A 23,948-nucleotide genomic window follows, 5' to 3' on the forward strand; every position below is an offset into this window, starting at 1 on the left:
AAGTGGCTGGTGTGTGTGTAAGTGTGGGTGCATAATATATATGTGTGTGTGTGTATTTGTGAATGTCTATGTGTGTGGTCTTTTCTGTTTTCTGCTGTTCCTTTCTTCTGGGCTCACTATAATTAATGGGTAGGGGTTGTGATTAATATAGAAGTCAGGTCTGTCATTTATTCCATAGCTCAGTGCCTCTCCAGCAGACGCCCCCAACCCCTGCCAGAGCTGCTCAAATGCCACGAACAATGCCTGCTTCTTCCAGCATTTATCAGTCCACCTGTCTCTGGGCAACTGAACACAGTGTCAGATTCAATACTGTTCAATACACAGTAGTGGTCATTAAACAATCCACAACTAGCCACCTTCATGGCGTTCTCCCTTTAAGCATTCACTGTTGATAAGCATACATTTAAGCACAGTCTGATTTGACAGATAGGACCCGCAGTAAGAGCATTAAAGAGATTTGGAGATTCACAGCTATTGAGGGGAAATTAAATTGGCCCCTCTGCACATTCACTTCACTAAAGGCCCAGAGGGTTTCACTGCCTTTATTCTCACGGTGTACCAGCAAAGAGGAAAAGCAGGGAATATAACCCTCCATCTAGCATTTCTTAAGAAATAAAAAGTCAGAAAAGTCAGACTGCACAGCTCTTATGTGCCATGGAAAGGTTTGGTTTTATATAAAACTCTCTTTGAATTATTTCGATTTTCTCAAGTTTATTTTTCATGTTCTGTTTTTAACAGCAGCTGTTGTGAGAGTGGACACATGGCAGAGCACAGATAATAACCCCAAACAGCTTAATGAAGAACTGTGTTAATATTTCTTTAAAGGGGACATTATTATTTCCCTTTTTCACAAGTGAACACAGATCTGGGGCTTTGTTCAAAATACTTCAAGGATCATGCAACACCACCCTGTTCTCCCTTTGTCTAAACAGCACTGTTCAAAATGACCAGAGCCCAGAAGTGAGGAGCAGAGAGCAGAACCTCTGGATTTTAGTTATTTTCTCATGGTTCTCTTTCTTCTACAGTCTAGTCTTCACTGTTTTTACTCTGTATTCTTAATTCTACACATAATTTGTCTGTTTTACTCCTTTTAACTTTGTCTTTGCGATCTCAAATAAACATGGGTCCAATGCTTTGTTTGGAGACACTTAGACGAGAATCTGGGAAAATTCAAAAGTCTCTGCACTTGACGAAGGAAGCAGAGCAACATCAGAACAGCTCATTTTTTCCGTAATATTTGACATAATCAGCTCAGCAAAAAGAGACTGGGTTGTGTTGTGTCTTGAAGCTCAATTGAAATATATCCTCTTTAAACCTGTTAAGTTTTCACTGAAGAATCTTTCACTTTAACACTTGTACACTCAGTTTGTCAATAAAATTTTGGAGAAATGTGTAGTTGGTGGCAAGTTGACTTTTGTTCTTCTGTAAAACTAGGACAAGAAACTCCTAGAAGACTTTTAATATATTCACCTCAGAATGTTGTCTTGTTGCACATTTGTTTTGGATGCAGTTTATTACTAGACACTGTAAAACATACTACATCTTTCCCTTTGTCTTTCAGGCCTCAGAATACGCCTTTTCAACCTCTCCTTGAAACTGTTAACGTGTCTCCTTTACATTCTGCGAGTGTCCCTTGATGACCCCACTACTCAAGCCACATGTGTACGGTGAGTGGACCTCACACACTCTGTTCTCTCACTGTGCTTAAGAGCTAAATAGAATTAAAACAATCTGAACGTCAGTGAACTGCTTTAAAAAGTGTATATAGTTTTATAATAGAGAAAATGAGGCTATAGGCCGCCCTGAGGCCAAACAGTCCATTTCTCTTTTTTTAAATTTAATAGTAAACACTAAAGGTTTTAGGGGCAAAAGAGCACTCAGGGCCAGATGTATGGAGCAGCCATGAGTACAAATGTTTTAAGAACCAAAGAAAACTGATTCCATAACCAAGAAATCAAAACCTGTAAACAAGAGCATGGTTATTTATATCAGGAGTCTAAAATAAATGGTTTCATAAACAGATATCAATCAATTATTGGCTACTGAACAAGCAACTGACAAGATCATAAAGTAAATCCACCCAGCCGCAGAATAAAATCTAAACATCCCACCATTTCAGGGCCTCTACCCACTTAAGTATTCCACACTGTAACACATTTACTTTATACTTTTCTCTGGAGATTGTACAAGCTATCTGTCCACAATGGGTGTGTTTTAATGCAGCAGAATTCACTAATTATAGTCTTTTTACAACTGCTGGACATATAATTTGTTAGTCTAGTTAACATACATTTTTTAACACATTTTCAAGACTTTCGCCTCCATCTCACACCTCACTTTCTAAACACACTTTTTGAGGTTTATGACCTGAAACTAGGGATACCGGAAGTCTGTGCTAGCGTTTCTCCTGTGGTGTTGCTATCACTGTGTGAAGAGTGGGAGAAAAGGGTTACATTGACAATCCAACACAATGGGCAGCACTTTGAACACATTTTATAAGTGGTTAGAAACTTGCAAATAACTCATGAAAGAATAAAGTTATGTTAAAACCATTGTTTTTCTTGTGAATTTCCCAATAAGTTTGATGTGTCACATTACCCTCTTCCCATTGAAAAAACAAAAGTTGCATCCAAAATGATCGACTTCAAAATCACCAACCATTCCTGTTTTATTAAGGTGTATCCATATAAATGGCCCACCCTGTACATGCTTGGCTAATGTGGCACTGTCTTGCACAACACACAGAATCCAATTGATGTCTGAATTTGCAGCAAAAATCTCAGTACATCAGGCCCTCTGTGTTTTTGCTCCGTGTGTGTGTGTGTGTGTGTGTGTGTGTTAGAGATGGAGATAGAGAGAGAGAGAGAGAGAGAGAGAGAGAGAGAGACAAAGAAACAGAGACAGAGAGACTGAAGGAATGAAATGCAGAAGCGTGCTATTACAGTACACATGCTGCTAGCAACTGTCAAAAGATGGAAGTGCTCTCATGTTGCCATAGAAACCAGAATCCCTGCTGCATGGCCCTGCTTGTAGTAAATGTGTTAGGACGTGCAGAATTTAAGCAGAACTAAAAGTTTCTGTCCCATGTTGTGTTTACAGGAAACACTGCTCCAACGTCACAGACGCACTCTGCAGTAAAATATGTCCAAATCAGACAGCAGATCCCACCCAGATCAACTGGTGAGCAGCAAAAACATCACCAGATTACAGATATTTTCACTGATGTCAAAAGCCTAGATTTAAATGAATTGTTTAAATGATCTGCCCATCATCGCATACTGTTTTAATTTACATTAAATACAACATCCCAGCTTTTTGGAGACAGATATATACATAAACCTTTCATAGCAACTGACATAAACCTACATACATATTGTCTAATGTTTTTATGAAAGCTGCTACCTTTTGGAATAAGGGTTTCTTAAATTTTATGCAGGTCTATATCTTGTCATTAAAGCTTATGTAGGTGTTATGTGGCTTTAAATGAAAAAGGAGTGCACCTGTCTGTTAAATATGTAAATATAGTGTGTTATTACATTGAAAGGAACACATACATAATATTTAACTTTAAATTACAACTTCAAAATCACTGGGAGGCTTCACTAACCTGTAATAGGAAGAATAGAGCCTCTGTCGTAGCTACTCCAGGCTCAACACTGCAGAACTTGCACTAGGTAACGTTTAGACGCGTGTAGAAAACAAACCCCTACCCTCTGCCTGTTGATTTCAGTACAGTGCTCCAAAAATTAATTACACAATGAGGAGCCCCTGAACCAAAAACAAACAAACAAACAAACAAATAAATAAATAAATAAAAATAAGAAGTGCTTCTTTAAAAATATCTTGTTTGTAGGCTAATTATATGCAAAATACTAACAGCTATGCACTAGGGTTAATAACAACAATTTCTATAAATGCTACCCATGTAGCTAACAAAGTTGTCATGGAAATAGAGCACATTTTGTGCCATTATCTTGATTTGAGGTGTCTATCGAGCCCTGATAACACTGCCTTCATTTTTGTGTGTGTTCCTCTGCAGGGAGTTGATATTCTGGGTGAACAGAAAGGTTCCTGTATGGGCGATACAGGTTTGTAATTTTCTGAGAAAATGTGCTTACAGCAAGAATCCTTAATTACCTCAGCCTTAACTTCCTGCTTGTAATTGCTCCCTGAAAAACATAAGCTAATACTTTATTGTCAAACCATGAAATCAACCGTGTCTATTTTCTCTGATATATTTCCCTATGGCCTAGGTGATCGTGGCCTTAATTAGCTTCCTGGAAGCAATGCTCTTGACATATCTCAGCTATAAGGTAAGTGCTCTTTCTGTTGTCCTCTTGGGATTTGGCTCTCTATTGATCTATATGAACTCTGAATGTTGTAGGACATATTAGTGGCTTTAGTTACAAGGGGTCAGTGAATTGCATAGTCTGAATCTTTTAAAGTATTTCTTTTTCATTGTTTACTTAAATTTCAAGCTATGATTTGAGCTTCATTATCTGTTGTCTTCCCCATTTGGCAATAAACACAAACTATTCTGCTCATGGGGCAAACGGTAATCATTTCTCTAATTAAAGTGACATTACCGCTTCAATATTAGCAGAACCCTGTTACGTAATCGCCATCATGGGAATGGTTAATGATGGCCTGGTCTGTAGTAATGGAAAATGGAGAGTGGTTTAAATTATTTTGTTAATTTCTGCTCTGTTTCAGGGGAACATTTGGGAACAAATATTCCAGATCTCCTTCATCCTCGAGATGATCAATACAGTGCCATTCATAATCACAGTACGTGGCTGATATATTACAGTTCAAACATATTAGATGGGATTTCACTGCCCTTATGAGATCCATAATATTCTTAAGATCTCTGCTATGTCCCAATCCAGGCATGAAAAGTAATTATTGCACAGATGATGCAATTAATCAAGTAACAAGTGGAACTAAGCCTGTTATGCAGCCAGGAGTGAGTTTGACAGGGAACAAATGACCGGGTGTACATGTACACCTGCAGATGGCAAGTTATTCCTTATAAACACCCACAGCAGTGGCTGGGGTAAACACATTTAGACACAATACCCTCAAAATGTGTTAACTAATTTATTTTTATAAGCTTTGCACTCTACATAAAGGATCCAGGTAAAAACCTTTAAAAGTGCCAACGTGGGTCAGTGTGTCAGTGTCATGTTTTAATGCCAATTAGACATGACATGCAAATGCTGCTACTCAAACTCCCCATATGATTTAGGATTGGGGCATGTCTAGTTGTAGTTTAGAGTCAGTTTAGAGTTAGGGTAAAGGATAGACTCTGTGTTGCGTTATTGTAGCAGCATGTGCAATTCACACTTGTGTGCTTATGGTGTACAGATATGTGTTTTTAGCAACCTATAAGTGTATTTCAAAACCTTCTCCCAGTTCTTTTGTCATTTTATCTTCATCTTTAAATAATCTAAACCAAAAGTCACACATATTTTGATGCAATATCATCCCCAAGAACAGAGCAAATTAATGCACATGCTTTTGCAATGCTTTTTCTTTGATGGAGCTCAACAAATTTAGTGCTGGCCATTTTTAGGTTAAATTTTGTTGAATTAAATTACAATTGTCATTTTTAGTACTATGCAACAGTTACCATAATATGACAACAGTGCAGGTGAATTTTGAATTACAGTTATATATTACAAATACATACACATATTCTTTTATGTGCCTAATGACTGAATGACTGTGCTCCCAATAGATGAATCATGTCATCAATTATAATGTGAAATGTTCACTGTTTCCTGCAGATATTTTGGCCCCCATGGAGGAACATTTTTGTCCCTGTGTTCCTCAACTGCTGGCTTGCCAAGTCTGCACTGGAGAACATGATCGTAAGTAACTAACAGCCTGTAGATTTTATTAGCTAATGGAACAGTATTCAGAAGAACACATCTGCTGAAGTAACCATGCTCCAGTCATCTCTACATTCTGAGCAGTTCAGGAAGCTGTGATGCTAAATGCCATTTACAATCATCCAGAAACATGAGCGTGAATCATCAATGATCAGTATTTGTGAATGTGCCAGAATCATCTCTCCTGGCAGATGGTTGGGTCAAATGGCCAAGGAGAACTTGGCAGGGAGTTGTTCCCATTTTAAAACCCAGAGCTGTGGATACTGGTGAACCACTAAGGCCAGCTATTAACTGGAGAAATTATACTTTGATAAAATACTTTGATGTAATTTGAGTTATGTAGGTGAGGTTAAGAAAAGATCATAGCTGTTAGCTTTTCAGCAACACAGTACAGAAATATATTCTATATCGATATCTATATATAGATGTTTAGGTGAATTACTTATTCAGGAATGCAAGAAACAAAGAAAGCCAAGTATTAACCCATTCGACACAACACACAATTCTAAAGCACACAGCATTTAATAGCTGGCCCTACTTCTATCCCATTGCTGTTTGAGCTATAATGTTGTACTGACAACTGTTCAAAAAAAAAGAAGCATTGAATGGCTTCACAAGTTTTAAAGGAAGCTAGTCTAATGCTCCCAGCTGGGTGGCATTGTGTAAATTGGGGAGACCTGTCTAATGCATGGAATTGAATATGACTTAAAATTAGTTTTAAAAAGTGCGTTTCCAATTTAAAGATGTTTTTGGGACAAAGATGAGTAAAAAAACAAATAGTGTTCTAATCTCTTTCACAGAACGATCTTCACCGTGCCATCCAGCGCACACACTCAGCCATGTTCAACCAGGTTCTGATACTCATCTGCACCCTGCTGTGCCTGGTCTTCACAGGGTGAGCTGTCTGATCTCAGATTTACTCTTATCCTCTAGGTCTCTGACAAATCGTTATATTTCAGTGAACAGAGAGGTGCAAGAAACCTCACAAATCATCAATGCTAATTCAGTCAAGTCCAGTGAAATTAGCATAATATTAATGTCACAAAACCATAAAGGTTCAAGGAACAGATTCCATCAGCGTTAATGTGTTGTTCTGGAGGAAAACTGCAGTTTAGACTTTCATTTTGCAGCTAATGAAAATGAGACTTGCCATTTTGTGGAAATGTAGCTGAAAATCAGATAAAGCAGGGCCTCAGTTCCCTGTGTCTCAGTACCAAGTGAACTGAATACACAGGCGCCATTTGATTTACTGTTTTTTTTTTACTTACTGATGTTGTGTTTTGTCATTTTGTTCTTCTTGTAGATTGAGTGTTTGGTATTTGGAGATTAGCATGTTAGCTTTGTCTGCTAGCTCTTGGCTAATTTGTTAGCCAACATTTTAGCTTGTGCTTAGTTGTAATAATTCTCTTACTGAACATAACTTGGGCAATGTTATTAAGAGGTGCTTAATGATCACTGATTTAATCTCTGTGTAAGTGCCTCAGTATACTATTCTGTATCATTTAATTTAAGCTAAAATCTACCTACATTTCTTTCTATATAGAGAGCAGGGAGCAAGGCAACACAAAAGCTGTTGAGACATACCTTTTATTTCTTTTACCAGATTTTACCAGATCTTTTTTTAATGTATTTAGAGCTTGTGGGATTCAGCACCTGGAGCGGGCGGGAAAGAACCTCTCTCTGTTTGATTCTCTCTATTTCTGCATTGTCACCTTCTCCACGGTGGGCTACGGAGACGTGACCCCTAGAATCTGGCCCTCACAACTGCTGGTGGTCATCATGATATGTGTGGCACTTGTGGTACTGCCATTACAGGTACTTCAATAAGATGCCCAGTGTTATTGAGGAAACATCTATAAACTAAATAAACTGTTAAATGTTCTTTAATGCAATCCTTCAGTAAATATGTTTTTATATTAGCAGATACCATCGGTCCTTGAAAACCCCTTTAAAATATGTATTAGTGTAACACAAAATATTTATACTGGATTCTGATTAAAACATGCATGCATTTTTAACAGTAAATATCAGACAGATATTGCTCAGAACATTTCATAAAAAAGGCAGTGTCTCCAAACCTCTGATAAGCAGTATATAAATGCTTTACATATTTTCATTTGTTTGTTTTGTGTTTGTTGATATTGTGCAGTTTGAGGAGCTGGCGTATCTGTGGATGGAGAGGCAGAAGTCTGGAGGGAACTACAGTAGACACCGAGCTCAAACAGAGAAACATGTGGTGCTCTGTGTCAGCTCCCTTAAGATCGATCTCCTCATGGATTTTCTCAATGAGTTTTATGCTCATCCTAGACTACAGGTACATCTGGGAAACACCAGAATCAGTCCTTTATTACCTTCAACATTTTTAACAAAACTGATTATTTACTATTTTTATTTTAAAAGTGCAATTCACATGAGATAAGGAACAAATTGCTTTTTTCTCTAGGTTTAAAGAAGAATGATTGCAGGAAGTGATTTGAAATTACTGCTACTGTGTAATAGCCTTGTCTTGATGTAGACTCACTTCTTTCTGGTTAGTGATGTTGGTCTTTTAAGAACCACTTAAAGTGTGTTTCTGTTTTGTAGGATTACTACGTGGTCATCCTTTGCCCCACAGAAATGGATATCCAAGTGCGGCGGGTTCTGCAGATTCCGCTGTGGTCTCAGAGGGTCATTTATCTGCAGGGGTCAGCACTGAAGGACCAGGACCTGATGAGAGCCAAGTAAGTCAGAGTGCTTCCCTAGGGTAATGGAGCATTGTGATTTAATAATGTATGCTGAGAACAGTGATACACTATACTAATAAGTGGGAGATAATATGAAAAAATAAATAAATCTGCAAAGCACTATGGGATTTGCAATGTTGTGTCAGTAACTAAGTAAATGTAATTCGTTAGTACTTTTTTCATGTATCTGTATTTTACTGAAGTGTTTCCATTTTGGGCGACTTTTTACTTTAACTCCACTACATTTTTTCCACTGCATTATTAAAATCTGCTGTTCCTTTTGGTTTATGTGTGACTAAAGCCAAAATCTCCCTGCTCTCCGTGCGACACACAGTGGCATCATTGCTAGGAGACAGCATTAAAATCTATATTCACTTTCATTTCTTAGAATCATTATGAGTTAACAATATGATTTGTACCATTTAGTGTTTGGCTGTATTTGACAGTAATTCATATACATGGTTTACAGATCTGTAGATATCGTAAAGTGTTTTGGAGAGGGTGAGATTGTTTTGGAGATTTATTAAGCACAATAGGTGAAATGAGGTCAAAACCAGAAGAAATATTCCAAAACCCAAAAATCAGTACAGAGAGATAAACATACAAAAAAAGTCCAAAAGACAAAAACAGCCACCTGTTTAAAAAAAATACAAACAGGTGTCTCAGAATTGCAGAAATAGCTCAAACTATACTCTTCAACAATGTAGACAAAACAGAGAGCTTAACTATGTAATGTTTTTACCTGAAAATTACAGCTTCAAAATTATTGTGATGCTTTACTGACCTGTAATAGGGAGAATAGGGCCTCTGTTGTTGCTACTGCATTATGCGTTGGTGTCTGCATCTCTCTTTTGGTTTGGAGGAGCAGCACCTTGTGTGTATGTAATAGTTGATATAACATCATTCATTGTATGTAATCTTTGGCCATGTCTGTTGTTTTCTTAGTGACATTCTGTTAAAAGACTGGGGAGCCAAGAGTGACATGAGTCTTTTCACCTGCAATGTGTTAAACATGAGTTTTGTTACAAAAATGACGATAGGACATTAGAGCCATAATACGTCATGGTACTTTTACTTTCGATACTTAAGGACATTTGAACGTAAATACTTCTGTACTTTTACAACTAGGACTTCTACTTTTACTGGAGTAATATTTTACCCTGAGTATCTGTACTTTAACTCAAGTACATGGTTTGAGTACTTTGTCTACCACTGGTGTCACATATATTTGGTTTTCAACACTGGATTTAATACTACATAAGGCACCTCAAGCTTAGTCACAGACAGGTGTGTTACAACAGGTTAGGCTTAAATTTTGTTTGATCTGTGGTCATTTATCCTCAGGTCAAATCTATTTAATAACTTTTGGTGTAGTGCCTAATACCTCTGCCCTCCATAAAGGGCATTTTCTGCTGGGACAATACTATGCTACACTAATAAACGAATAAACGCCTTTGGTCAAGACTCCTAATACTACATTCCTCTAAACAAGTCCTCTGACAAAAATGTGTTACTGTGGTAAGAGCATCTGCCAAATACCTAACTATAAATTACACTGCTTTAGACATTTGATCACATTATGTAAAACCTTTAATGGAGCGCAATAAAGTACATTTTGTCATTGTACTTCTATTTCTGAATTGAAGTTACTTAATATTCAGCCAAGCTCTAGGCTTCAGTTTGTTCCTGAAGGTTTTGACACTTGGTCTTTGAAATGCCAGTTGGGAAAGCCCCCCTGAGGCTACTGTTTGTCAGACAGATCTAGGCAGTGAATCTTGATGGGCATTAAATGAAGCTCCACGTTAAGAGCTGTAATGTGCCCAGCAGCTCGTCGGGATTATTCCACTATTAACCTCTCGTTGAGAAACTCAGGCCCTGAGGTCAGATCATTTGGGGTGTCCCCAAAGCGTAAGAGATTAAAATCTGGTTATTTGACTGTCTTTTAAAGGATGAAGGTCTGTAGGCTGATGAGTGGGTCTGCTTGCTAAGAACATAAGACCATGTCATAACTAAAAGATAAAGAATATGACTACTTTGAAAGCATAGTGGAATTTGTACAGTGCTACAATAATAAGTCTTCAGGGGCACATCTATCAAACTAATTTCTGCCTTATAAATTTGAGAGTAATAAATAAACAAGACTACCCTATCCTAGCCATCCTAGCAGTCATAAGTTTGGAATCAGCATTATATCAGTCATATAAAACTGCTCTGTACTTTAAATGCGGGGATAAAATCAATTCAGCCTTTCCAGATATTATGACTGAAAGAGTTGATAATTACATTAAGTAAAACGTGTATTCTATGGCATCAAATAGGAATTGTAATATTACATTAAAATACTTTAATTTTAACATCCAACAGTACCTTATAGTTTCTAGTATTTTTAGTTTAAAGCTTTCAAGTAACTGTGAATTTTCGAATGGTGCTATAACTTTGTGCGTGTGTAAAATCAGTGTTTTCTTTGTTGGAGCTGGAGTTAAAATGAAAATGAAAAGTGTCTGGCAGGCTGAGTAGCTGCAAATCGATGCCCTGGGTGACATCCAGCAAGTGTTTGATATTTGAATTATTTGGAGATATGAAACCTCAGCCAAAAGAAGGCCAGTGAGGTTTATACAGTCACGACCCAGCTCTTTCCTTTTGCAATATTAAACTGGCACTGTCACTTTTATGGTTCTAGCACAATGCCAAATGCAAGGCGGACACAATAGGAAGCCTCTGATATCCATCACTTATGAATATAAAGCTTGCCTGGCATGATGTATTGACCTCATATGCTAGCATTTACTGTTTATTCCTTTTCAAATCCTGCTGGATCTGCCATTCCATCCCCGAAATGTAATGGCTGCTTCAGCATTGGAGTCCCGGGGCTTATGTTAGAGTAAATTCATGAAGCAATTGCATTTCTGTCATTCTGATGGACTTTGGGGCAAAAATTCATTCCACTCTTTTGGACTGGGCTGTCCCAAGTTTTCCTTCCATATGACGGCTGTATGTTTCAGGAAGTAGGAAAGCTTCATTACTCGGCCAAATCAATACATTTTACATCAGTGTTCTGACCAATCCAGACAGCTCTGGTCAGTGATAATAGGAAAGAAGACAGAATGATGCTGCTCACAGCCCTATCAATAATTTTCAATCTCTATCATTCTTAGTGATGTGTCCCACTCTGGCAGGTGCCACATTAACTGTAGCACAGTGAAGGTCTTGATGGATGTCTGTGTGAAGGATATGGACCTCTGTTTCCTCTTGGCCCTCAGGACGAGCCATTACAGTGTGAAATTGGCCTTCTCTGCAGGGACTGTACCTCCTAGGAACCGGAGCGTAAATTACCCTGGAGCTCGAAGGCAGAACATGTTTGATCAGAGTTGTTCTCAGATACACACTGCCCATTTAAGGATACTTTGAATTGTTTTTCTCCCTGTGTTCCTTCCAGCTTGGTCTTTGCCCATTCAACACAGTAGCAAGATTCCCCCACTCACACAATGCACCCTTCGTTATTGTGCAAAATAATATAATATATACTTTGTGCACTTTGAAGAGTTTGGTGTGTTCTCCCTGTGTCTGCATGGGTTTCCCCCGGATGCTCCAGTTTCCTCCCACAGTCCAAAAACACGTTGGTGGGTGGTTTGGCGAATCAAAAGTGTCTGTAGGTGTGTTTGTTGCTCTGTGAAGGACTGCCGCCCCCTACAGAGTGTGTTCCCAGTGATTTCGGGTGGGCTCCAGATCCACCGTAACCATGAACTAGATAATCGGTTACAGACAATGAATGAATGAATGAATGTCCCCACAGTCTTCAACAATGGGTTCACAACAGTAATTCATATGCGATGATAAAAATAATAATAATAATAATAATTATGCAGCCCAATCTGAGTTATTATTACAAATGTATGTTTTGGGACTCTGAAAGGTTTGACTGTTATAGTATAATATCTAATCAGGCTGATCTTGTCTCTATAGGATGGATGATGCAGAGGCTTGCTTTATTCTCAGCAGCAGAAACGAAGTGGACCGCACAGCAGCTGTAATCAAACTTATAATATTTGTACAAGCAAACATATACACACACACACTCAGTAAAGCTTGATGATGTCGGTTAAGGAGTAAGGATGTGTGTTGAACTAAATCTCAGTATGTATTTTAAATGAAGTGCATGAAACATAAAGTAACCTCACTGCAGTTTCCTCAATCTTTGCTGAGTAGAAAATGACATTGTGTCTTTTGTGGTCTTTAAGGATCATCAGACCATCCTCAGAGCCTGGGCAGTGAAGGACTTTGCTCCAAATTGTCCACTCTATGTCCAGATCCTTAAGCCTGAAAACAAGTTCCATGTAAAGTTTGCCGGTGAGTGTTTTCTCCTTCATTGCTGTAGTAGTTTATTAGTGTATTTTCATAGGTCTCTATTGGTGCTCTCATCTTTGTAAAATCCATTTTAATAAACACTTCGAAGACTAAGAGGTCACCTAGACACATTTAGCTGTTTTAACTGTTAAGTGGTGCTAGAGTACACTGTGTTGTATTCAAATTCAGAAAAATAATAATAAATAAATAACATTATGATTGCCTCCTTGTCTCTACAATCACTGTCCATTCTCTCAGCTCCACTGACCAAACAGGAGCACCTAGTACCAAGAACACACATGGTGGTGTGTTAGTGTGTTATGTGCTGGTATGGGTACGCTGTGTCCACTCACTGTCCACTCTGTTAGACACACCTACCTTCTTGGTCCACCTTGTAGATGTAAACCAGAGTCAGTAGCTCATCTGTTGGCGCACAGTTTATTTTAGGCATCCTCTAGTTTTTTAGCAGTGGTCAGAGGATGTTGCCCAAAAGTCACTGAGGGGTTTAAGAACTCCAGCAGCTCTGCTGTGTCTGATCCACCCATACCAGCACCACCACCACTACGTCAGTGTCACTGCTGCGCTGAGTATGATCCACCAGCCAAGTCATATCTGCTCTGTGGTGAGTTAACAGTGTATACAAAGCAACAGGTGGACTGCAGTCTGTAATTGCAGAAATACAAAGTGCTCCCAGGGCTGTAAAAATGGACAATGTATGTAGAAACATGGATATAATGTTATAATTGATCAGATCAGGGGTAATTTTCTCTGTTATGAAATATTTTTTAATATCTGCTGTAGTGACCCATAAAACTACTTTGCATTACTTCTTCCAAAAGTAAAGTGGGTGGCACCTCTTCCCCCAACCCCTTTGCACTAGTGCTTGAATGTATTTGAAAGTGTTGTTTGTCCAATTATACAACTTCCACAAACAGATCATGTGGTGTGTGAAGAGGAGTTCAAATACGCCATGCTGGCTCTGAACTGTGTGTGTCCGGCCACGTCCACCCTGGTCACACTCTTGGTCCACACTTCTCGAGGACAGTGAGTATTTGTGCAGGGATCTGATCTTCATCATTCCTCATATCGAGCTGTGATTGTTTGCACTGTTTTCTCGGTCTATGCTTTTTTATATCCTCAATGAACTGAGAGGAAGACTCACTCGAAACATTTTAATTAAAAGTTGAAAAGAGCAAGTAATGGAAGGTAAAACTCTTTGCCCTGTGCTGCTGGAAATATATCATTAGTGGAGAGCACTGCTCTTAATTCACCTGGCTTCCATTCAGACGACTGTTACCACTGTTCCTTCAACAGCAGAAGAGTGATAGTCTTCACACAGCTTTATTTAGCTGCAGAAAACAACACTTTCTCTTTAAGTGCCTTATATATATATATATAGAGAGAGAAAGAGATTCTGAGTCATCTATTGACTTCCATTGCAAACTACTCTCAGCACAGTCATTAGATTAAAACTTGGGACAAAGACTAACGACTTCATGCCTCACCTGCCACTACTTTCATCTCTGTGTGTCTCCAACAAGCAATTATGTGCCAGAGGATGTGCAAGTTGAATAGAAGAATCCCATTAAAAATATTTGGTGGTCATTTTTCAGACTTCCAGCCCATCTGAACTTATTAATCAAGACATTTAAAACACTGACATTTAAAATTAGCATATTACACCCACGAATGCTAATGTGGATAAGTCAGCAGGGACAAAACAGCATAATGCATTTGTATATTACTCACAACTTTTGAATACATTGTGGTGGAACTCTTACTTCTAATGAAAAAATCCTATACAATTGTAAATATGTAAAAGTGTCATTAAATACGAACATTTATGGTATTGTAATGTTGGACAGGGACGTGGGTGTATCGGGGGTAAAAAAAAGAAATGTTGACATGCAAGAGGAACAAAAGGCTAATGAATAATCCAGTGACTTTAAATTCTTGATATATAAGTTCTAAAATATTGTATACAGAGGGTCCTCGACTTACGACATTGTTGTTGTAAACCGATTTTCGGTGTAAGTCGGAACATACGTACATACTGTACGTAAATAACATACTGTAAGCACTTATCCTATCCTAACACCTATCCTCCTCGGTCCCGAGCCGCGTAACTGTGTATTCTTCCGCCGCGCACACCACACATGAAGTTCGCGTTACGACGTTTACGACGCAAAACCACTTAAGTCGAAACAAGGCTTTATACAGTAAATGGGAGATGTGTCGTAACCACGAAACATCGTAACTCGGGACTGACGTAACCCGAGGACCTCCTGTATTATTATATTTAACAAGTGAAATGCAGTCATACATTTATATGCCCAAATGACATTGTTTAAATGTATTTTGTATTTTATTATTATAATTTTTACAATACTGAAAAGCGAGGGGTTCTGCAGCACCCTCATCACCCCTTCCCCCTAATGTGTCCCTAATGTTCAATGTATTTTTGATCAAATATAATTGTAGCATATAAAACACTGTATGAGAGAACTCTATTTATATAATTATTTATTTACATTATGGTTGTTCCACGTACTCAGACTCTTTTCTTTCCCTTGACTTCCCCCTCCTTATGACAAATGATTATCTTATATGCAAGATCTCAGAAACATCACCTCACTAAAAATAAAAACTTTGTACTTGTGCATTCTGGCTGGACAAGAAATAAACAAAAGTTGGTCTCTGACATTGCACAGCACTGTAAAGCACAGAGAAATTATTGGTCATTATAATAATTAAGTGATGCGGAACACATATAATGAATACTTCTGTTCACTCTACATGCTCTAAACTCCAGGCTGTGTTGTTTTGTGTAATACATTCCTGCTATTCCTGCTAGGGAGGGTCAGACGTCTCCGGAGCAGTGGCAGAGGACGTATGGCCGTTGCTCGGGAAACGAGGTTTATCATATTCGCTTGGCTGACAGCAAGTTCTTCGGGGAGTACGATGGCAAGAGCTTTACCTATGCCTCCTTCCACGCTCATAAGAAGTGAGCCTACATGGATTTACTGTTCTGCTGTTTGTTTTAGGAATTTTAGTTTGGACCAGAATACTGTTCAGTTTTAAGCCTGAATATTTGATGTAATCCAAGTATATCTTCTGGACAGCGCTGTTATTGTATTGTATTCTTCTTCTTCTGGACAACCTTTACTCGCCACATAATCCAACATTCTACGGCCATCCATTTGTGGACACTTGCTCATCCAACATTCTTCTGAATCCAGGGATATTATCAGGGAGGTTGATTGTTCTCCTGTTGTTCCAGTAGCAGCTTCTGATCTTCTGGGAGTGTTTTACACTGGGTATTGGAACCTTGCTGTTTTGATTTGCAAGCATTCAGCCCCAGTCCCAAGGTCATCAGTGAAATGAAAAGTCACACCAACTGATCACAGTGGCATTGGATTGAGTTCCTTCACTTCAGAGAATGCATTTCCACTGCTCCACACACCAGTGTTGGCACTGAGCATGGTAGAGTTAGACCAACAACTGCTCCAAAGAGCTTTACTATAGAGATTATACAAGCTGGACATACACAACTGACAAGTTTGTGGCTGAATAGCATCAAATCCACACAGCAGTGTTCCAAGACGTAGTGTAAAGCCTTCACAGATGATTGGAGGCTGTTACTGCAACAAAGGTGTACAAACTCCCTGTTAGTAGCGGAAGATTAAAGAGCATATTTTGGATGAGATGATGTGTATATTGTATGTGTTGTGCTGCTGAGGTGTATTATTTCTCTAATATGAACGTAATGAAGCAGAATCTTATTAAGGCTGGTATCATTTCACATATCCACATAGTTATATTTCCTGCCAAAAACATGTGGTGTAATACTGATTTTGTGTGTGTGTGTGTATCTCAGATATGGAGTGTGTCTGATAGGCGTAAAGAGAGAGGACAATAAGAGCATCCTGCTCAACCCTGGTCCCCGCCACATCATGGCTGCTGCAGACACCTGCTACTACATCAACATCACCAAGGAAGAGAACTCCGCCTTCATCTTCAAGCAGGAAGAAAAGCACAGCAAGGGTCTGCCAGTCAGCGGCCTGTACGACGCCCCCTCACGCCTGCCCGTTCAGAGCATCATCGCCAGTATGGGTGAGTGATGAGCCCAAATGCGGGCAAATATCTAAAAGGTATCATTTGAACTTTTGCATATAGCTCTAGCACTGCTGGTGCGCACTGTCTGTTCCAGCTTCAGGAAAGAGTAACACTGTTTTGGAAATTGCTTTATTGCCCCTAGCCAGTACATAGCATGAAAATAAGTGCATTCAGTCCAATTAAGTCTCCTCCAGGGGAGCGTAGGATGATCCGAGCCAGGGGGAGGAAATATGAGCTTGTTTTAAAGCTTAAGTCCAGGTGCGGATATTTTCCTTAAATGAAGATCACCCTAATTACAGCATGTGAGATGTAAGTAGATGATTGGTGTCTCTGTCTCTTTCCTAGGCTCGAACACGCTGCCTAAAAAAAGTGAAAGCAATCAAATGTGGCAAGTCTTTCTTGGTCAATTCCAAAGCCTTAATTTGCCAGAATCAGTGCAAACATACTGGGAGCAGTTGGCATGGACCAGTTCTCCATCTGCGACGTGCCATATTTTTGTCCTGACACTGACTTATCGGCTAATTAGGATGATTACACAGATGCGTTCGTAGCGGAGAAGAGAGAGGGATGAAGTTTATAATGCATGCACAAGGACTTCAAAGCTATGTTTAGGTAGCAAAGCTGAACACTAACAGAGAAGGGTGCCAGGAGACTTAACTAATTCTGCTTTAATAACACTTGTGCCCTTGTTTGATCAAACACAACCCCCTCCCATAATGTATCGTATTGGTGTGGAAGTATTGAAACAACCTGGGTGGTGTCACTTTCTTTTACTTTACACTCCTCTGGGTTCTAGATGTTAACCAGATAATTACAAGGTACAATCTCCAAAGTGCTTCGTAATTTGGATAAAAATATGGTTTGCACAAACTAAATCACATTTGAATTGGACACCACCTAGATAATAAGGTGATAATTGACACAGTAAAATATCTAATTAAAGGTACAAATATACCCCAGTAAACTTCACTGTAATGCCATGTTAATAGGGCACTATAAACTGGTTTATGGGACTGTAAAAGAAAGTGTTACCATGACCTGTGGGTGTTTGGTGTGGTGTATTTATGTGAGCTTGAATCACTGGATTTGCATGAGTGCTCTGATGGTGTGGGCTTCTGTTGTGTCTTGGCTGATGTTGTGTTCTTTGTTGTTCATTGTTTCTTTGTCTTTGGTTTGGTAAAGTCGATCAGTCTACTTCCTATGGTAAGTCTGGGCATGCAGCTTCATTAGCATCACAGTTGAGGTGATACCATGAGGCATTGGTAAAGGCCAGTGTTTCTCAGTCCCAGACCTGCTGACTAAATCCATTACATAGGATCCCAGTGCAGCGACTGAGAACCACGGGTCTACAATGTCAGGGCGTTTTCACACTTTGGCTATTTCAGTGTTTGAGGTTTGAGGCCACTTTCCTGTGGTAAGGTAAACATGACAGAATATCCCAGAACGTCTCTAAACGGACCCATTAACAAACTGAACTCAATACAGGTCATTTGTGTTTAATTTTGCTTCATGAAGTGCACTAAGGAAGCAGAACAACCCCAGCTCAATTATATTTTGCCCAATGGTTAAAGAACATTGAATTGCAGCCTTCCAGAACTTAACAGGTACAAAGTTCACAATGCTCTGAACTATGCTCATTTACTGCTGGTTTCTTTTCAGGTTCACATTAGCAGAACAGAATTTGGTTCCTTTAAAACAAACTCTGTGAAAACACCCTCATCAGTGGAAATGTTCACAAACACAAACCCTTTCTCAGACTGAAGCATTTTGGAGCTAATTTGAGTCTTGTTTTTCATTTCAGCAGTGACTATATTTTTGTCAGAAATTAGTATGTGTTTGAATGTGTATCCAATTCAAGGGTCTATGCTCTGCCCACAAATCACTTTTCTTTACAAGTTTTACAGAATGCTGGCAAAATCTCACTCAGCCTTAATGTCTGTGTTTGGACGTCTTTTCAACTTTCATTTTCAACCTTAAGAAAACGTTGATTAGACGGCAGGCAGTACGTTATTTCAACGTTGAATCAGCGGCTAAATGTTTACTGGGTTAGGCATATGACTGCATTTCACTTGTTAAAGTGTAGCATACAGTGGGGTTTTATATTTAGAGTTATTAATTTCAAATACAGTGGAACCTCTACTAACGAACGCCTATACTAACGAACTTTCCAAGATACGAACCAGGCATTTGAATATTTTTTGCTTCCACCAACGAACCATGACTCTAGAAACGAACCCGAGCCTCCTCCGACCCGGCGGCTGGAAATGGCCACTGACTTGAGTGAGCTTTTAAGATTAGCAAATTGTAGTTTTAGCAATTTATCATTAGTGTAAATAGCAGACATTGAAATTCGTGCTAAGTTAAGCCGTATCTACACTTCGTCTCCCCACATGCCCCCGCCTACTCTCCGTTATTCCACCCACCCCCACCTCCCGTCATACAGCCAGTCGTCACTTTAAAACTTTATTAGTTCTTTTTTATTACTGTTACCACCATATTTCTTTTTTATTTTTAGTAACGCTACATGTATTTTTTTTACTAATTTGAGAGTGTTGTAAACATATTTCAGTGCAAAAAGGGTGACTTTCGGGGTGGGGGCTGGAACACATTAATTGCTTTTCCACTATTTTAAATGGGGAAAATTGACTCGAGAAACAAACTTTTCTACTTACGAACCGGGTCACGAAACAGATCAAGTTCGTAGGTAGAGGTTCCACTGTAATTAACAGAGTTAATGGAGACATATGAACAAAACCTTTAATTCTGAGCATATCTGCATTAATTTGGGAATCTGTGGCTCCTACCAGTAAGATTTAGAAAACATGGGATCGAACGAGTTGTTCTGACTTTATGACGCTTCTTATGTAGAGTGCAGACACTTCAGAATGGTCCAGTCTTCGTCTGAGTGTCTCCAATCACAGCAATGGACCTCATTCAAAGCTGAGGTTAAATATAACAAAACAAATACAGCAACATTAGAGTAGTGATATAATACGGCTGTTCTGAACATGGCTGCTTAGGGTGTAGAATGGTGCTGTGGTGTTTGATCTCAGAACTATGTTCACTTGTGGAAATGAGAAAGACTTTGCCATTTTCTACAGCCTTGATTTCAGGCAACGCATTTCAATTTGGTTGTTTAAATTGTGTAATAGTAGTTTAAAATGTAAAACTCACATTTGCCTCTAAATGAAGTTGTTTGACAAATTCCGAGGAATGGGATAGTAATTCTCTTTGGGTTGTTAGTATTCTGTAAAGCTTTTTATATTTTTTAATGTCATGAAAAAAAACAACAATTTTTATTCTGCAAAATTTTGTCACTTGGTTTTGTTGATTTTTATAAATGAAAAGTACACGTCCTACAAAGAACTACACTGAATGATCACTGGATTAGGAACACCTAACTTGTATCTACATTCATTGTCCATTTTTAGCTCCACTGACCATACAGGAGCACTTTGTAGTTCTACAATTACAGTCTGTAGTCCACCTGTTTCTCTGCATTCTTTCTTACCCCCATTTCACCCTGCTGTCCAGTGGTCAGGACCTGCACAGAGAAGCTACCATTTGGATGATGGATCATTCTCAGGGCTGCAGTGACACTGATGTAACGATGGTGTGTTAGTGTTTGTTGAGCTGTATGAATGGATCAGACACAGCAGTGCTGCTAGACTTTTTTTAAAGCCCTCAGTGTCACTGCTGGACTGAGGATAGTCCACCAACCAAATGTATCCAGCCAACAGCTTCCTGTGTCCACTGATGAAGGACTAGAGGATGACCAACACAAACTCTGCAGCTGAGCAACACAAACAGATGAGCTGCTGTCTCTGACTTTACATCTCCAAAATGGACTAACGAGGTGTGCCCAACAGAGTGGACAGTGAGTTAAAACAGTGTTTAAAAACTCCAGTAGCACTACTCTGTTTTATCCACTTGTATCAAAACAACGCACACTAACACCACCCCGCCACAAAAGTGTCAAGGAAGCACTGAGAATGATCCACCACCAAATGTTCAGTGGGGGTCCTGACCATTGAATAACAGAGTAGGATAAGAGAGTGTTCCTAATTCAGTGATCATTCAGCGTAGGTTTATTAATCTGAAGCAATTGCACACACATCTGCCCTGTGCCTGTGGAGGACATTTTCCTATATTTTCACTTAGAAGATCAGCCAAACATGTAATACGGTGTTCAGACCTTTATATACGACTGTCTATACTGGTTCTGAGTTTGGACCCTTGAGTACAAACACTAGCTGTAGATAAGGAGGTATTCTCTTGCATGTTCAAGCAGTTAACCATGTGGATTCATGCATCAGCTTATAGCATTTGATTCTAAGCAGCGTTATTTAGGTTATAAATAGAGAGACATTCTCACTTCTTCACATGCAGATTTCAGTTGCAAAGACCTTGTCAAATGTGATCCACACACTTGAATGTATCATGCAGCAAAACAATTTCATGCCCAAATTAAGAAGCAAAAAACCCATCTGCGCTTCTCCCCACTCCACTGTTTGTACATAACCATCTTTTCTGTTAGTAGCTATAATCGTATGCACAAGTCTAAATCCTCTGGTTAAAGGCCATGTTTTGTTGATTTTCATAATGAAAATAAGTAAATTCAGTGGAGCTTATTCACCAAAGTTACTTAAAAACAAGTGCACATTTGACGTAAATGAAATACAATCTGTTCATCGTCTGATTTGTGGAACTTTGGTACAATGGGGAAATAAGGAAAGATTTAAGTGCAGTTGATGGATCAGCATTTTTTTTTTTTTGGTGAAATTAAAAACCAGCACCACATTTACTTATCATTTACACACCCTAATCCATATGGATGATTTGGTGGTGAGCCAATGAAAAGATGAAGTTTAGAGGCTTGTGAATCAGTGGCTTTGGGCAGAGGTTGAGGAATTAACAAAATTTTTTGGAATTATTGAAGATGGCAGAGTGATTTTGTTATACATTATTCCACTGTATAAGATTTTTCTCCTGTGCTAGCAGTGCTCGTGTAGCAGGTAGTGTCGCAGTCAAACAGCTTCAGGGACCTGGAGGTTGGGGGTTCGAATCCCACTCCGGGTGACTGTGTTCTTCCCGTGTCCGCGTGGGTTTCCTCCGGGTGCTCCGGTTTCCTCCCACAGTCCAAAAACACACATTGGTAGGTGGATTGGTGACTCAAAAGTGTCCGTAGGTGTGTGTGAATGTGTGTGTGTGTCTGCGCCCCCTCCAGGGTGTATTCCCTCCATGCGCCCAATGATTCCAGGTAGGCTCTGGACCCACCGCGACCCTGAACTCGATAAGCGGTTACAGATAATGAATGAATGAATGTTATATGCTTTTAAACAGAACATGGAGTAGGTGCTGAATGTTTTCATATAACATCAACTTTTGTACTGATCACAATATTCATTCATTCATTCTTTATCTGTAAGCGCTTATCCAGTTCAGGGTCGTGGTGGATCCAGAGCCTACATGGAATCACTGGGCACAAGGCGGGAATACACCCTGGAGGGGGCGCCAGTCCTTCACAGGGCAACACAGACACACACACATTCACTCACACACTCACACCTACGGACACTTTTGAGTCGCCAATCCACCTACCACTGTGTTTTTTGGACTGTGGGAGGAAACCGGAGCACCCGGAGGAAACCCACGCAGACAGGGGGGAGAACACACCACACTCCTCACAGACAGTCACCCGGAGCAGGAATCAAACCCACAACCTCCAAGCCCCTGGAGCTGTGTGACTGCAACACCTACCTGCTGCACCACCGTGCTGCCCCTGATCACAAAATTATTTTTAGAATTTTGCTCAGCTTTGATGAATAAGGACCATTATCTAAAGGGAATAAAGGGTATATATTCTAAAAATAAAACTTTAAATAACACATGTAAGTTCTGTGCAGGCCACGAGTGTTAAATACATCCAATATTTGATGAATACTCCCCCCATAATTGGAGTAAGATATGTGTTCGCTATAGAAAATGTGTTATTAGAAACTCAACAAAACATCATTTTACCATGCATGTTCAAACCTTTGCATGTGACAGTACTTACAGAAAGCAGCGCTATAAGAAAGATTTAGTCCCTCCTCTCTCTCCTTCTCTGCTCTCCCAGTCTGTCTCTCTCTCCCCCCCTTTTCTTATCTCACGGTCTCTCAGTGTGTCCCCTCACAGGCACCGTGGCCATAGACCTTCAGAACCCAGACCCCCCAGCAGACAGCAGCAAGCTGACCTTACCCACAGAGAATGGAGCGGGCAGCCGGAGGCCCAGCATAGCCCCCGTGCTGGAACTGGCCGACTCCTCCGCCATCCTGCCCTGCGACCTGCTCAGTGACCCGTCAGAAGATGAGAACAACCAATCGGACGAGGAGGGAGTTCCTGCTCCAGAGTGAGTGACCACAGGGTCCAGCTTGGGCTTTACAGCTTAGGCTCTTTCATTTTACTTGAAAACAGCTGAAACAAGTGCAGAAATAACATTAAAATGATTTTTTAGTGATGTAGTGTGCGGAAAAGAGAGGGAGTGAATAGAATAAATGATAAGACTGGAGAAAATATACTGACGCTTATAAATGGGTGAATTGGGGACATCTCTTGGTTTTATGTATTCTGCAATATCTCTGTGAAATAAATCGGTTCATGGTGATATCCCCAAGCATCTTCATCCATTTGCACCCAAATTTGATCCACTGCTTTTGTTTGTGTTTCTTCTTCATAAGGGCAGCACTGCAGGACATGTATCATGATAGAGTAGTAATAAAAAGCATCAGTGCAGCAGTCAGGCAGCACAGCGTAGGCTTACCTCACACAGGGTCAGCACACACCTAAACACACACACACAAACACCACAGTGTTGATAAAAGTATTCCAG

At 39.6% G+C, this 23,948-nt stretch overlaps 1 protein-coding gene across 3 annotated transcripts in view; it reads left to right on the forward strand.

Annotated features, from left to right (window-relative positions):
• LOC136678003 (potassium channel subfamily T member 1-like) overlaps nt 1-23,948 on the forward strand; it is a 101,492-nt gene that overhangs the window by 60,141 nt on the left and 17,403 nt on the right. For all 3 annotated transcript variants that reach the window (XM_066655749.1, XM_066655750.1, XM_066655751.1), the window contains exons 5-20: nt 1,562-1,667; nt 3,100-3,180; nt 4,040-4,088; nt 4,254-4,313; nt 4,714-4,788; nt 5,790-5,873; nt 6,695-6,789; nt 7,529-7,709; nt 8,044-8,208; nt 8,478-8,614; nt 12,581-12,644; nt 12,856-12,964; nt 13,897-14,005; nt 15,816-15,965; nt 16,839-17,074; nt 23,255-23,468. In XM_066655749.1, the coding sequence (XP_066511846.1) occupies nt 1,562-1,667; nt 3,100-3,180; nt 4,040-4,088; nt 4,254-4,313; nt 4,714-4,788; nt 5,790-5,873; nt 6,695-6,789; nt 7,529-7,709; nt 8,044-8,208; nt 8,478-8,614; nt 12,581-12,644; nt 12,856-12,964; nt 13,897-14,005; nt 15,816-15,965; nt 16,839-17,074; nt 23,255-23,468 (1,915 nt within the window). The remainder of the gene's footprint in view (nt 1-1,561; nt 1,668-3,099; nt 3,181-4,039; nt 4,089-4,253; nt 4,314-4,713; nt 4,789-5,789; nt 5,874-6,694; nt 6,790-7,528; nt 7,710-8,043; nt 8,209-8,477; nt 8,615-12,580; nt 12,645-12,855; nt 12,965-13,896; nt 14,006-15,815; nt 15,966-16,838; nt 17,075-23,254; nt 23,469-23,948) is intronic.

The sequence above is a fragment of the Hoplias malabaricus genome, chromosome Y, assembly GCF_029633855.1.
Source record: "Hoplias malabaricus isolate fHopMal1 chromosome Y, fHopMal1.hap1, whole genome shotgun sequence".
NCBI lineage: Eukaryota > Metazoa > Chordata > Actinopteri > Characiformes > Erythrinidae > Hoplias > Hoplias malabaricus.